The sequence below is a fragment of the Pistacia vera genome, unplaced genomic scaffold, assembly GCF_008641045.1.
Source record: "Pistacia vera cultivar Batoury unplaced genomic scaffold, PisVer_v2 Contig512, whole genome shotgun sequence".
NCBI lineage: Eukaryota > Viridiplantae > Streptophyta > Magnoliopsida > Sapindales > Anacardiaceae > Pistacia > Pistacia vera.
The window spans coordinates 916,305-930,691 of NW_022196349.1; the positions used below are offsets into that span (position 1 = coordinate 916,305).

At 34.4% G+C, this 14,387-nt stretch overlaps 2 protein-coding genes across 3 annotated transcripts; one reads left to right on the forward strand and one right to left on the reverse strand.

Moving 5' to 3' along the window:
* The first annotated feature begins 2,000 nt into the window (after positions 1 to 2,000).
* Positions 2,001 to 2,660, forward strand: LOC116106313 (16 kDa phloem protein 1-like). Its single transcript, XM_031392667.1, has one exon. It carries the CDS (start codon positions 2,076 to 2,078, stop codon positions 2,559 to 2,561), a length of 486 nt encoding a protein of 161 aa, XP_031248527.1. The 5' UTR covers positions 2,001 to 2,075; the 3' UTR covers positions 2,562 to 2,660.
* A 283-nt stretch (positions 2,661 to 2,943) lies between these two features.
* Positions 2,944 to 4,349, reverse strand: LOC116106380 (lignin-forming anionic peroxidase-like). Of its 2 annotated transcripts, XM_031392739.1 has the most exons (4): positions 4,070 to 4,349; positions 3,791 to 3,982; positions 3,534 to 3,699; positions 3,127 to 3,445 (listed from the first exon to the last, which is right to left on the reverse strand). In XM_031392739.1, the coding sequence occupies exons 1-4, from the start codon at positions 4,283 to 4,285 to the stop codon at positions 3,219 to 3,221; spliced, it is 801 nt and encodes a 266-aa protein (XP_031248599.1). In that variant the 5' UTR covers positions 4,286 to 4,349; the 3' UTR covers positions 3,127 to 3,218. The 2 variants fall into 2 exon arrangements, with proteins under 2 accessions (XP_031248598.1, XP_031248599.1); XM_031392738.1 differs by having other exon boundaries at positions 2,944 to 3,699.
* Positions 4,350 to 14,387: the final 10,038 nt, after the last annotated feature.

Below are 14,387 nucleotides of genomic sequence, written 5' to 3' on the forward strand. Positions count from 1 at the left end.
GGTTTTTCTGTATTCTTTTTATTCTGGGTATTTGTAATATTGTTAAAAAGTTTGTAATATTCTTTAAGAATAGTAAATTTCTTGATGTCTTTGTTGTTTGTATTTATTATTGGCTATTTATTTTTGTTTTAATAGTTTTAATAACAAGCCATAATTTATAACAAATTATATAAAATTTTAAAATTTGTTTTCAAGAGGACAAATTAAAACAACCTTTTGTGGGCCATTAAAACTCTACGAACAAATGATATTCGTACCATAGATGAGAGAATACCATAAACAAGTGGAGGTTTTTTCTTTTTCTTTTGGGAGAACGACTTATACATACTTAATGTTTGTCGAAACGATAAGTTGATACCCAAAAGGTTTTGAAATGATAAATGGATACCTTCCGTCATGTTCTGTTAGTGATTTTGGTTAGATAATAGTGAAAAGACTAAAATACCCTTGAAAGTTTAATTTTTAGTTTTTTATAAATTTAAAAATTTCTAAAAAACCCTCTAGGTTTGCTAATTTGACTAAACACCCTAATATATAAAAATTTTATAAAATAACAAAAACACCCCGCCACCCCCGCAGTGCCAGATTTCGGCAACCACCGCCGGAATCTGGCCGGAAAATTGTGTTACGACACAGACCCGTCGGATCTGTGTCGTAACACACCGATCTGGCCTTTTCCGGCCAGATCCACCTCGGATCTGGCCGGAAAAGGCCAGATCTATGTCTGGCCTTTTTCGGCCTCGACGGCCAGATCTGGCCTTTTCCGGCCAGATCATCCACATCTGGCCGGAAAACGCCAGCCCGACGTGTTACGACACAGATCGATGGGTCTGTGTCGTAACACAATTTTCAGGCAAGTTTCCGGGCTCGACGGCCAGATCTGGCCGTAGATCTGGTCTTTTCCGCCAGATCAGCCACAGATCTTGCCGGAAAATGAAAGATCTACGTGTTACGACATAATCCGATGGTCTGTGTCGTAACGCAATTTTTCGCCAGATTCAGGCGGTGGTGGTCGGAATCTGGCACTGCGGTGGCGGGGGGTTTTTGTTATTTTTAAAAGTTTTTATATATGGGGGTGTTTAGTCAAATTAGCAAACCTAGGGGGTTTTTAGAAATTTTTAAATTTATAAAAAACTAAAAATTAAACTTTCAAGGGCATTTTAGTCTTTTCACTATTATCTAACCAAAATCACTAACAGAACATGACAAGAGGTACCTATTTGTCGTTTCAAAACCTTTTGGATATCAACTTGTCCTTTCAATAAACCTTGGGTATGCATAAGTCGGCCTTTTCTTTTCCTTTTTCCTTGCCAAGCACCGCAGAATTGATTTTTTTTTTTTTTTTTTGGTTCAAGCCTCCGTATTTCGGCATTGCAAAGGAATTGTAACGTGAAAACATTATAAGACAGGAGTAGTTTGTTGAAATTGTCGGTAATTACAGTAATAAAATTAAGTTCATAAATTAATTAAATTGGTTTAAATAAGATGACAGGTAGTGTCAACTCAGTTTCCACGTCATTTCGTATGAGAGTTTTTGACTTTGTATAGGATAATGATTTATGAAAGTCTTTGACTTTGTATAGGACTTTGTAAGTGTAATGTTATTATTATTATTATTTTTGTTTTCAATTTTTTATCTTCAAATAAGAATTTGAAACTCCTGTAGTTCTTTTTAAGGTAATATATAAGCAAAACTTTGCCGTGAAGGGAAAGTTTTAGATTATTTTTCAATTGACATAGCTAAAGCTTTTGATACTATTGGTGGAATAATGTTGATAAAGAATTAAACGAATTAACAATTAGATAATGTTGAAATCTTTTGAAACAAAAAAGAAATCCTAAAATAATCTGGAAATCTTTTTTACACGAAATATTGAGATTTTTAGAGACATCACGTAAACCCTAGATCTCTATTTTATTGTTTATACAAATTTCTATCGTGTTTCCTTGTTTGATATAAACACTACTTTTAATTAATTGATTATAAGTTGACAAAATCATCTTACTCCTACATCTTCTTCTTCCTCAAACATCTTTCTTTCCTCCTAGTTGTCGATCTCTCTCCGTTCTTGAAGATGAGTTCAGTCAAAACAACTATTTTGGAGGTCAATCTTGTGTCAGCACAACAGCTTTCAGAGAAGAAATCATCAAAGATGCAAACCTACGTGGTCGCATACATCGATTCTAAAAAAAAGCATTTTTCAAGAGTTGACAAAGATGGCGACGGAAATCCTACTTGGAATGACAAGTTTTTTTTCGTCATTGATCGTGATTCTGAGTTGTTCACTTCTACTTCTTCCATGGTGTTGGAAATCTATAAGGTTCGAAGATTCAAGAAAGACAAAAGGATTGGTTCTGCGAATGTTTTGCTTGAAGATTTGATGCAAAAGGGTTGCAGCAGTAACAATGAGACCTTGGGACACAGATTTATGGCGTTCCATGTGCGTAGATCATCAGGTAATCCTCAGGGAATACTCAATATTGGCGTGGTCACTCTTCAACAAACCTTCTCAAGGTTTCTTGGCTCCAAAACGTCTTTGGATTATAGAAATTTAAGTTGATTATCGAAAACTAGCTAATATGCTATCTTAGTTGGGGTTTTATTTTATGTGTTGTAACTCTGCAATATCTGCAAGTTGACATTAATTCTTTATCAAATCTGCAAGTTATTTCAAAAAGTTTATCAAATGTTCATTAATTGGATCTGTGATAAGAGCTAATATTTTTGTAAAAGTTCATTTTTCTTAATTCAATATCATCAGCAATAGCTTTATTAACTAAAGCAGGAGTATAACCATAATGAATTATTTGAAACCTCCATGCATGGACAATGGAAATCAGCTTATTTGTTCTCTTGTCAAGTACTTTGCTGCTATTTTATTTGGAAAATAACCATAATGAATAAAAAAACTGAATCTTACTTAAAAGCGAAACAAGGAATGTTCAAAAGTTGCACAACTATAACTTCTATATATTACACTTGAAATTAATGAAGAATAAATAATAATTAAACAGAAGTATGCATCTCTGGAATGCCACTCTTACTTAAGGCATCCCTTATTAATTCTAGAAAATGAACCACAATCAATTGAATCATCACATATACAGTTTACAATTGAAATTTGAATAAAATATGGAAGCAATTTAATTAACAGCATAGCATAACTTTCGTATTTGTCCTTTAGAACCAGTAAGAAGGTTGATATCTCCCATCTTTATCATGGCAGCTGCAAAATCAGATTTGAATTTTGTTGGGTTCTTACTATATTCATCAACAATGCTATCAGTAGATCCTCCACTAAAGAGTACTTGATCTGATGCAAGAAGACCCTTCTTCTGAATAAGATTCTTGAAGTAGTTATTATCGAAAGAATTGGGTGTGACCAATTCAAGCGGTGCAAGATTTGCATTCCCACCAGTAGCTGGACATTGACGTCTTCGAGTACTAGCAAAGCCAGCATCAATATCACTTGCATTGTTATAAATCCTATTACGGAAGGTGAAACATTGTGCTTGTCCAATTGTATGCGAACCTGAAAGAGCGACCATGTCCCTTGCACTCAAACCTTTGGCTCCGAACATCGAAACAAGTCTATCAAGGCTATCTCCAAAGCCAGGCAGTTCGGTATTAGCTGAGCTTAAACTTGCTGTGGTAGAGTCTCTTCTCCCAAGTTTAACTATCCATGATGGTCCACCAACCTATTTAATTGTCACTATTAAAAATCCATTTTTCACAAAAGTTGGATGATATATAGTAAGAAAAATGATTAGAAATAATATTATAACTTACTGCAAATGATGCATCACGGGCTGCAACAGTAAGAATATCTGCGCACGAAACAACACCCGGACAAATTTTCTCGACTTGAGACTTAGCATTATCTATGACTTCGTATCCCCTTGCTGAATTCAAATTAGGCAGGGCATTTTTCTCACTGGTGATTGTGGAGGAATAATTCAACAAGATGGATGCATCACAGCCCTGCAATTAATTAACCAACTCTTAGTAAAAAAAAAAAAAATGATCAAAAGAAAAACTGCTTAATTCCTCTTCAAGTTTTATATATACCTGAACGAAGCAGTCATGAAAATGGAGACGAATGAGAGAAGCTGCCATTCTACGCTCTCGAGAAATGGCAGTCCTAATAGCAGTGCGGATTGTAGTGAGAGCATTAGGACATGTAGAGTCATAGAATGTTGAAGAGAGTTGAGCTTCACTTTGTATACAAATAATCAACAATATGGTGACAACACTAGTACATGTATAACTAATCAATGAAGCCATTCTAATTAGCAACTGAAGCAAAAAACTAAATTGGCAGACTGAGAGAATAATGTTGAAAGAGACTGATGGATAGATGAAGGAATGAATGAGAATCTTAATGTTAACATGTTATTTATAGTCTTCAATGTCAACGAAATAGTACTGTTCTAAAGTTGTGAATCAAGCTGGTCCAAGATGGCGGCTTTGCCACGGCTTCAAAATAAAATAAGCCGTGGATGTACTGAGCCTCCAAAGTATAGCAAGTCTTTGGCGGCTCTTTTGGTTTTTAAGATTATCTGAAAGCGTGCATGAAAGTTGAGAGTTGGAAAATATTATTGATTTATTTAGATTTCGTAGTCTTCTCTCAGTTAATCTGAACTTTTTATAATTAATAGATGCTGTAAACTAAAAGTATAAATAAAACGCATGCAGAAATACCCCACTATTATTTAATTTATTTTGCTTAAACCTCATTATTTCCTAACTAAATTTTCGATGGAATAAAAAAATTAGTTCTAACCTCCCTTCATATTTGAAGAATTATCCAATAACTCTTCCTCAGTGCTGAATGTGATAGAGGATTTTATTTGATCTCTTATTTAACCTTCCATCATTACTAACTTAACAAATTTCTTAATTCTTTATTCAAATATCCAATCACCAAAATCAACCTATAACTTACAATTATATTTTTCTAAGAAGGGTACACACATTTAAAAAAATTTAATTAAAAATTAAAAAAATTAAATTGAAAAATGAATTTGGTAAATTATGTATTTTCCTTAAAAAATTATTAAAATAAAAATCATAAATAAATAATAAATTATGTGAAGTTATTCTACCATTTTAATATTTTATAAAAAATAATAACATAGGAGGAACAAAAAATAAATTTTAAGTTGGTAAGTAATGGGAAGGAACTTTAATTTTAACATTGGAATGAAAACATAACATCTCTAAGGGCACGGTGTTTTTAGTTCTTTCGAAATAAAATGGATGGGTTTGTATCAATGAATTTCATAGGATTAAATATAATAAACCAGTTCATAGGATTAAAGTAATAAACAGTGGAAGAAATTTATCAATCAAGGGTAATGACTAATGAGGGGAGATATTGGAATTCTCCAAACGTGGGGGGTCAGGGTAATTTTCCTACCTTTTGCGTAGAAACTAAAACTCAGGGAAGTTTTAATATTTTTATAAGTGCTTAGATACCGCTTTGACGTCTAATCTTAGTTCCAGCTAATTAATTGTGTCGAAATTTTGGGTGGAGTTGATAATTAATAGAAGTGATCTGCATTTGCTTGGTCAATTATTATTTTCCTTCTATTTAGACTCATTTAAAATAATCAACTCATTGCATTTGCTTTTCTTTAAGCATTTCTCAAGGTATTCCACTTGAGAATTTTCATCATATAAATATAAGAGAGTCAACGTATTTTAATCCAATTAATAACAAATATTAACATAAAACTAATTTAATTAAGATTATAATTTAATCGAGACCATTTTTCTTAATGTCTTTATTCTAATTATTATGAAGATTAACTACTACTAAAGTATTAACTATAAGTTAATAATGAAGATCTAATTAAAAAAAAAGTATTAATTTACGCACTTTGAGAATCTTAAGACCGAATGAAGAGAAAACCAAAAGTGTAAAACTTTCCAGAGAAACAAACAGAAAATGTGACAATACCCCTGGTTCGAAGAAACCAATTCCCTTCCCCCTTTTTTTTCGTTTTCATGAACCAATCCTAAATCGTTAGCTTCTTTTTAAGCCACTATAAAATAAAAATTGGAATACTGATGAAATTGATAATAGGGTCAACAAGAAAGAATTGTTACGGTACAGGATTAATGTTAGGAGAATAAGTAAGTATTTAATATAATTTTAAGAAAATGATGTGAGTGAAATTGTAACTAATTTAATTACATATAGGAAAAGTAAGTGCATACGGTCAAACAAATCAAGCCTGGTTAAAACCCTAAAGTAAGCAAATTAATGAATTTTCTTTTTGTTTGAGTGAAGAAGTCACCAGCCCCCACTGGTACTCATCTCACCATTTTTTCATATAAATATATTCTTACAAACAAATGATTCTCGACAAGCATTTTGAAAATTTTAAGATTATTGAGAACCTCAAGTCTTTGCTTATCATTTATAGTGCTACAAAATTGTCAATCAAATACTGCTTTGGCTCTGTCCATGGTGGCGGCTTCATGCCAAAAAAGAAATGTTCAGTTCGTTCTATAATTTCGAAAAAGTCAAAAGCTTTGCTGCATGCATGCATGGGATCGGAATTATGAAAGGTTTTCATGTTCTGCTGTTATTAATTGTTGCTTCTATAAAACTTGATACTGATGAAAATCTTGGAACATTGACTTTATCTTTGTATATCTTTCGTAAGTAGAATGAGTTTTGTCAATTGTAAATTTATCCAACAAGACAATATAGCCGAGACTTATATATATATATAATAATAATAGTAATTATGAGAGAAGCTGCAACAACCACAAACTCACCTTGAGACTCACTCACCATTTTTTCTTATTATATATATATATATATTCTCTAGTCAAGACCATCTTGATATAACCATCTAATAAAAGGTTTTTGGTTCTTTATTTCATACTCTATTTCAATCCTATTATCAAAATAACTGTTTGTTATTATTTAGGAAATACTATTATATTTTATTTAATTTTTAGATCCTTAAGTTTATTAATTTAATTAACACCCTCAGAAAAAAGTTTAAAAATTAACAAAAACACCCCTATGACCATATTGCCAGATTCCGGCAACCACCGTCGGTGGTATCGGAATCTGTCACAACGCTACAAACTACAGATCTGCCGAAAAAGGCCAGATCAACGCACGACCGTCAATCTGATGGTATTGCATCGTAACGCCAGATTTCGGCGGTGGTGGCCGGAATCTGGCACATGTGGGTTGTGGGGTGTTTTTGTCATCTTAAAAATTTTTATATATTGGGTGTTTAGTTAAATTAGCAAACCTAGGGAGTTTTTTTTGTTAATTTTTAAATTTTACCTTGTAATAATCACCCTACAATAACCAATATTATTTCAAAATCCTATCCAAAATAACAAACCAAACGGACCCTAAAGCATTTCAAAAGCAGATATTTGTAGCTTTCTAAATTCAAAAGTTGTTCTTGAAAGGGTTAATTACAAAAACACCAAAGGTTACCTAAATTCTATTTTTTATAAATGATTTTTAAATTAAGTGAATTATATAATAAAAAATAAAATAAAAAACTTTAAAACTGGTCGACAGGAGGTCGTCGGACATTAGCTGTTGGTGGTAATCAAACCCCATCGCCAAAGGCACGTCTTGCAACACCGGCCACTCCATTGGGTAGATCGCTGGCGGTCTACCCGTGGAGCAGTGAGAGCAGCCAGAAGTTGCAAGTTTTAGCCATAGCAGGTAGAAAAAGTTCCATTTCCAATTAAAATTATAGTTCTTAAAAATTATTTTTCACTTATTTCTTGATTAATTATTTGTAATTAATGTGAATTAAAATTATTTAGCTTCTTATATATATATGATGAAAATTCTCAAGTAGAATACCTTGAGAAGGGAAATTATTAATTCGGGGTCACTTTTTTAAAAAGCAACCCAAAAAAAAAAAAAAAGAAAAGTTTTAAAACACATTAAAAATTAAGGTTTCTTTTAATCATCCAGGAGACCTATTTTGTTTATAAACCCGAAATCATCAGGTCTTCATGTCTGGCAGTGAGCAGATTACTCTTTTTTTTATCTTTAGTTTTTTTTTTCCTTTAAAATGACAAAAAAATTTCAATAAAAAAAGGTTTTAATTTAAAAGAAACACAAATTTTATTTTATTTTTAATAATAATTGATGGTATTTAGTAGTTACAGAGAAGGATGTTAAATTTAACATTTTTTAGGTTGTTAATGGCTCTTTTCATTGAGTTTTGAGTTTGTGACCCCTTTTTAATTGTTTCTGAAAAGGTGACCCTAAATTCACAATCTCCTAAAGAAAGATAATGCAAATAAGTTTGTTGTTACAAAAACCTGCAACAACCAGAGTACCCAATCCACCATGGTCGGACTGGATAGATGCATGTGTGATTAAGATTAATTAGCTACAGTGGATTGAGAATCTAAAAAGTAAGAACAAAAGAGATTTTTAAAGTGGTTCGTGGGTTAGAACCAAGCTTACCTCCATTGTTATATTATTGCCAGTATTTACTTTACATACAGGTAATTATAGGAGAACAACTTATTGGTCAAGATCAAAGCTAGAGGACCAATTTGTAATATTTCATTTGTGTTGTGTATACAGTGTCGTTTTCCTTTTACACTGGCAACTGTAAATAGTTGCTAATTCTTGTTAAGCTTCTTAGCTCAGTTTAGTATAAAAGTGAGCTAAGCTTTGTAATTACAGCTTTTTGTGCTTATTGAAATAAACATTCTCTTAAACTTTTCTTAGATTTTTTTCTTCTCGCAACTTCCACATGGTATCAGAGTTGAAGACATACGTCAATGGCGAAAGTTCCTGGTAGTTAATTTCTATAACAAAAGTGCAGAGAAGATGCTTATTAGTTAGTAGTACTCATTCTTCAATTTTTAGATCCAGTCTTCAAGTAATTAGTCCAAAATTAACTAGAGATAATTAGGGACAATTATCGTTTCTAGAGATCTCAAGTTCTCTCCACAGTAGGAGCTCGTGACCTTAAAGAACACCTAACGAGTTTAATTACATGTCTTGAACCTCTTATTGTTTCAGATGTTGATGAGTTGAATGAATTGAGTGAAAATGAGATTAAAGAAACCCTAGGGAAAGAAAGATCAATTGGCGTATGTAGCCTAGAAAAAGACAGATAAATTCTTGTTAGATGGCTCCTAGCGTCAATCTCTGAATGTATGTTCAGTCATGTGTCAAAGTGCAAATTTGTCACTAATATCTGGTTTGCACTTGAAAACGAGTTCTAACTGATTCCAAGCTAGAGCTTTGCACTTGAAAACTTCAAAATACACAAAAAGGTAACATATGAGTGTCAGTGAGTTTGTTAAAAAATGAAGGGAATTGCTGAGAGCTTGTCACGTAGTGGTTAGTTATTTTAGACAAAGACTGCGTAGCATGTTTTAGATGGCCTTGAACCAGAGTATGATGTGGTTCTTGTTAATTTGACTTCCAGGATTGAATCCAAGTTTGATTCAATTACTTATAGGAAGCTCAGTTCTTGTTGTAGAAGTATGAACTACGGCTTGAGAAATTCAATTTGTGGTTTTTCCCATAGCTTAGTGAATGTAGCTTCACTTAGTATTAACACTAGTAAACCTTACTCACTAATTCTACACTATGTCATCAGTCTCTACTGAAGGATCTGTTCGAAATCTTGGATCATTAAACCACATGACTTCATTGCACAAACACTTTACATGTACCTTCACAAGTTTATTCTCTACCTGTGGACTACTAGTTTATTAGAGTGTTTCTCACTATCCTTTTGAACTATAAGTCATTTGGTTAGTTCAATGAACCCTTCCTTCTTATAGACCATTTGGTTATGCTGGAAGTGGCGGAGGTGAGGTAAAAGCAATGGAAGAGGCAAACCAATCTGCCAAATGAGTAGCAAAATAGGTGAAAGAACAGCATCATGCATGAAGAGTGGTGGAAATGGAGAAGAAAGCATAAAAATGGATTCAAGAAAACGGTTTTTAAAACAAAGCTTGGAAAAGGGATTATACCTACTCCTTTGCTTGGATTGATGAAGATTAGCCTCAAATAATGAGACCTCCACACTTTAACACCACCTTGAGAGGTTTAGAGAGTGGTCGTGGCTTTTAGAGAGAGTTTTGGTTTTGCTTTGAGTGAATAATGTGTGTTATGAACAAAAATGCAACATTTTGATTTATATATACTTGGGTAATTTTGCAATTATTTATTTTTCACTTCAAAGCCAATAAATCTATTTTATAGGGACCCCACGAATTTATTATGCTACCCTTTGAATAATCAAATATTCAAGGGCCCATGTAAACTAAACTAGTTTACAATGACAACCCATAAAGTTACCCTTTTACCCTTTAACTATTAAAAGGTTATTTTTGTTCATCTCATTAATCTTAACACTTTAAGATTTAATAATTAAATATAATTAATTATTGCTTGACCATTTTAATCCTTAAAATGTCACAAATAGTTTTCTATGTAACTATTACCATAGAAATCTCGTTATTACCCTCGGAAGGTGCTAGCCCTCTTCGGATAATCATTTTCTCTCTCATCCTTCTCTAACTTCTCAGGCTATTTGGTGTGACCATGTAGGTCCACCGTGGATTAGTCGTGAGCGGTTCTGGATGAAGCCAGAAACCTATCCAGAGGCCCAACGACTATGATAAACATCTAGCAATGTGCTATAGTCCCTAAAACGATGAAGAAATACTTCATCGAACCTATTTCAGATCATACGTACCATGCAGGTAAAGTCCCTCCATTGAGATATCCTAATCGAGTATGGATTCATGGAACGTCAAAATCCTAAACTCGATCTTCTACCGAATTGTCGATCAAATGTCCGAAACTTGTCATCACAAACTTACTTTTGTATGACTAATAATAGACTCTGGCAGAGATTCAGTTTTCTGACATTTATCGATGTTCGTCTAGGAACTCGAATCTGGATGGAGTCAGCGGTACTCCGATCCTATATTTCCGAGTCAAGGATCCCCTCTTGACCATCGTTCGTTTCCGCATATGCAACAGCATGACACAATAGGCTTTATTGTACGAAACATGATTAGTCTCGTACTTATACACCGTATGAACCATACGCATCCATATCGGATCCGACTACAGTCTCAGGTCAAAGGACTACATCGTGCATGATATAACCAAACGATAAATCATTGACTACATGCTTTTCCAAGTGATTTGTCGTTATTTGGTCAAGTTCGAAAAACAGTCCACTAACCGTTAATCCATACCAATGCCCCAGTGACATGACTATCATCGTCATCCGTACTATATCAACTCATGATATCTTTCGGAAGCATTCGGTATGCCTACTGTGCAATATAGTTGCCCAATTTATATTGCTTCGTAGGGAACCCTTTTCAATAATTCATTTACCTATTAAATGAATCATCTGGACAATTCATATACATACTTTATTTTAAATGCATGACTGAAAAATGAAGCAATTTACATATATGAATTGAAGAACTCTTTCTTCTATTATTATGATATATAGATACAAGAAAAATGCTCTGAAACCGACAACACGAATGGTTTCTAAGGCATACACTAATATACACTAACAAATCCACTTGCACTAAAGCCATTCGATGTGTTATCTCAATCCATCTTCCAGATGATGGTCCAATTGCTTCAGTGTCAGTCTGTAGTCAGTGGATCAGCTACATTTTCTGCTGAAGGAGTCTTCAGAATCAAATCTCTCCAGCTCCAACGAATTCTCTCAAAATGTATACTTACGCTGAATGTGTTTGGATTTTTGGTGTGCCCTTGGTTCCTTTGCCTGTGCAATAGCTCCAGTATTGTCACAGATATGTTATCGGGTAAGCCATGTTCGGAACCACACCAAGTTCAATTACGAACTTTCGCATCCAAACAGCCTCCTTCGTGCTTCCGAAGCAGCAATGTATTCAGCTTCTGTGTGGGAGTCAGCTGTGGTTGTCTGTTTGGAACTTTTCCAACTAACAGCACCTCCATTACATATAAAAATGTACCTGACGTAGACTTCTATCATCAATATCTGATTGGAAATCGAATCTAAGTATCCTTGAATGTTAACTCGGAACATCCATAACTCAGAACTAGATCCTTAGTTCTTCTCAAGTACTAAGGATCGATTTTACAACCGACCAATGTTTCTCCCCTGGGTTTGACTGATATCTGCTCGTAACACTTACAGCATAAGCTATATCAGGTCTTGTACATAGCATTGCGTACATTAAGCTACCTACGGCAGAAGCATAAGGCACATTACGCATCCGCTGCCGCTCTTCATCGGTCTTTGGACCCATCTCCTTAGAAAGATGAAGACGTGAGTGAAGGGCAAAAGACCTCTCTTAGAGTTCTCCAGCTAAATCTTTTTAGCATTTTCTCTATACAATTTGGGAAATCCAATTACCCTTTCGTTATATTTCATAGACACGAATGCCAAGGACATATGTCGCTTCTAAGTCTTTCATCAAGAGGTTTTGGACAACCAAACCTTAACCTCTGTCATCATGCCTATATCATTTCCCATCAAAAGTATGTGATCTACATATAATATGAGAACGTGATGGCATGATCTTTAACCCATTTGTATACACAGGGCTCATCCGGATTCTTGACAAAACCAAACGATTTGATTATGTCGTCAAATCGAATGTTCCAGCTTCTTGAAGCTTGCTTCAACCATAAATGGATCGATGCAATTTGCAATCTTATGTCTTTCAACAGAGGATACAAAACCTATCGGTTGTTCCATATAGATGTTTTCCTCAATAAACCCATTGAGGAAAGCTGTTTTGACATCCATCTGCCAAATTTCATATCATGGTATGCGCGATGGCTAGCATTATAGGATGGATTTAATCATAGCTATGGCGAGAAGGTTTCCTCATAATCCAATCCTTGTTTCTGAGTATAACCTTTCGCCACCAGTCGAGCTTTGAAGGTCTCTACCTCCCCATCCTTGCAACTTCTCTTGTAAACCCATTTACAACCTATAGGAACTATTCCCTCTGGTGGATCCACAAGCGACCATACTTGATTGGCATGCATTGATTCTATCTCAGAATCCATCACTTCCAGCCATTTCTTGAATCTCTATCCAGTATTGCTTCTTCGAGCTTCTAGGATCATCACCATGATCATCTACTCCCACTAAGTAAGATTCAAAATCTTGCTCATGTAGGAACCATATCTCTCTGGAGGTTTCGACATTCTAGAAGACTTTCGTACTGGAACCATAGTATCTGATATTAAGGTTGCGTGATGGACGTTCCATCTTCAGCAATCTCGGTTCTTGGCTCTTCGAACTCTTCCTTGAGTTCAATATTTTTCCAACGCTGCCTTCCTCCAAGAAACTCGTTCTCAAGGAAGCGCGCATTTCTACTGATCCAAACTCTTGATCACTTGGAAAAAAGCAATATCCTAAACTATCTTTAGGATATCCAAAACCGACCTTCTCGGATTTAACATCCAGTCTACAGATTTAACCAATTTAACATAGCTGGGCAGCCCCAAATCTTCATATAATTCAGACTTGGACGTTTTCCATACATATCTCATATGGTGTTTTCTGGACAGTTTTAGACGGGGCCCTATTAAGGATGTGCACAGCGGTCTAGAGAGCGTACCCCCACAGAGACATTGGTAAGTCTGTAAAACTCACCATCGATCGTACCATATCCAATAAGGTAAGATTTCTCCTTTCAGACACTCCATTAAGCTGGGGTGTATAGGAGGAGTCAACGTGAGATGATCCCATTTCTTTTTAAGAACTCTTGAAACTCTGTACTCAAGTATTCACCCCACGATCTGATCGTAGTATTTTAATACTCTTTCCAGTTTGATTTTCTACTTCATTCTTGAATTCTCTGAATTTTCAAAGGATTCAGATATTTGTATTCATATATACAAATACCCATATCGTGACATACATCTGTAAAGGTAATGAAGTATTCAAATCCTCCCCTAGCTAAAGTACTAAGGTCACACACATTGTTTGTATGAGTTCTAAAGTTCTTTAGCTCGCTCTCCTTTACTCTTAAGGGAGACTTGGTCATCTTTCCTTGGAGACATGATTCAAGGTTGGATAGGGTTCAGAAACCAATGAGTTTAGGATCCCACTTTCTCCAAGCTGTATTAATCTTCTTCTCCTATATACCCAATCTATGATGCCATAGAATTTTAGGATTTGATTCAAATCGAGTTCTTTATTAGAAATGGTATTGATTGAAGCATAGTCATTCAATTCTAAGACATACAAACATTTGTATTCACAGCTTTACCAACTAAAACATTTCCAAAATGTACTGAACATTCTTTCCATTAAACAGTACATATAAACTGCTTTACACAAAGCAGAAATAGAAATGATGTTTCTGTGGCTTTTTC

Coding starts and splice junctions, on each gene's coding strand:
- LOC116106313 (XM_031392667.1), top strand. CDS start 2,076: ATGAGTTCAGTCAAAACAACTATTTTGGAGGTCAATCTTGTGTCAGCA.
- LOC116106380 (XM_031392738.1), bottom strand. CDS start 4,285: ATGGCTTCATTGATTAGTTATACATGTACTAGTGTTGTCACCATATTG. Junction 3,983..4,069: donor TTCATGACTGCTTCGTTCAG/GTATATATAAAA, acceptor AATTAATTGCAG/GGCTGTGATGCATCCATCTT. Junction 3,700..3,790: donor CCCGTGATGCATCATTTGCA/GTAAGTTATAAT, acceptor ACAATTAAATAG/GTTGGTGGACCATCATGGAT.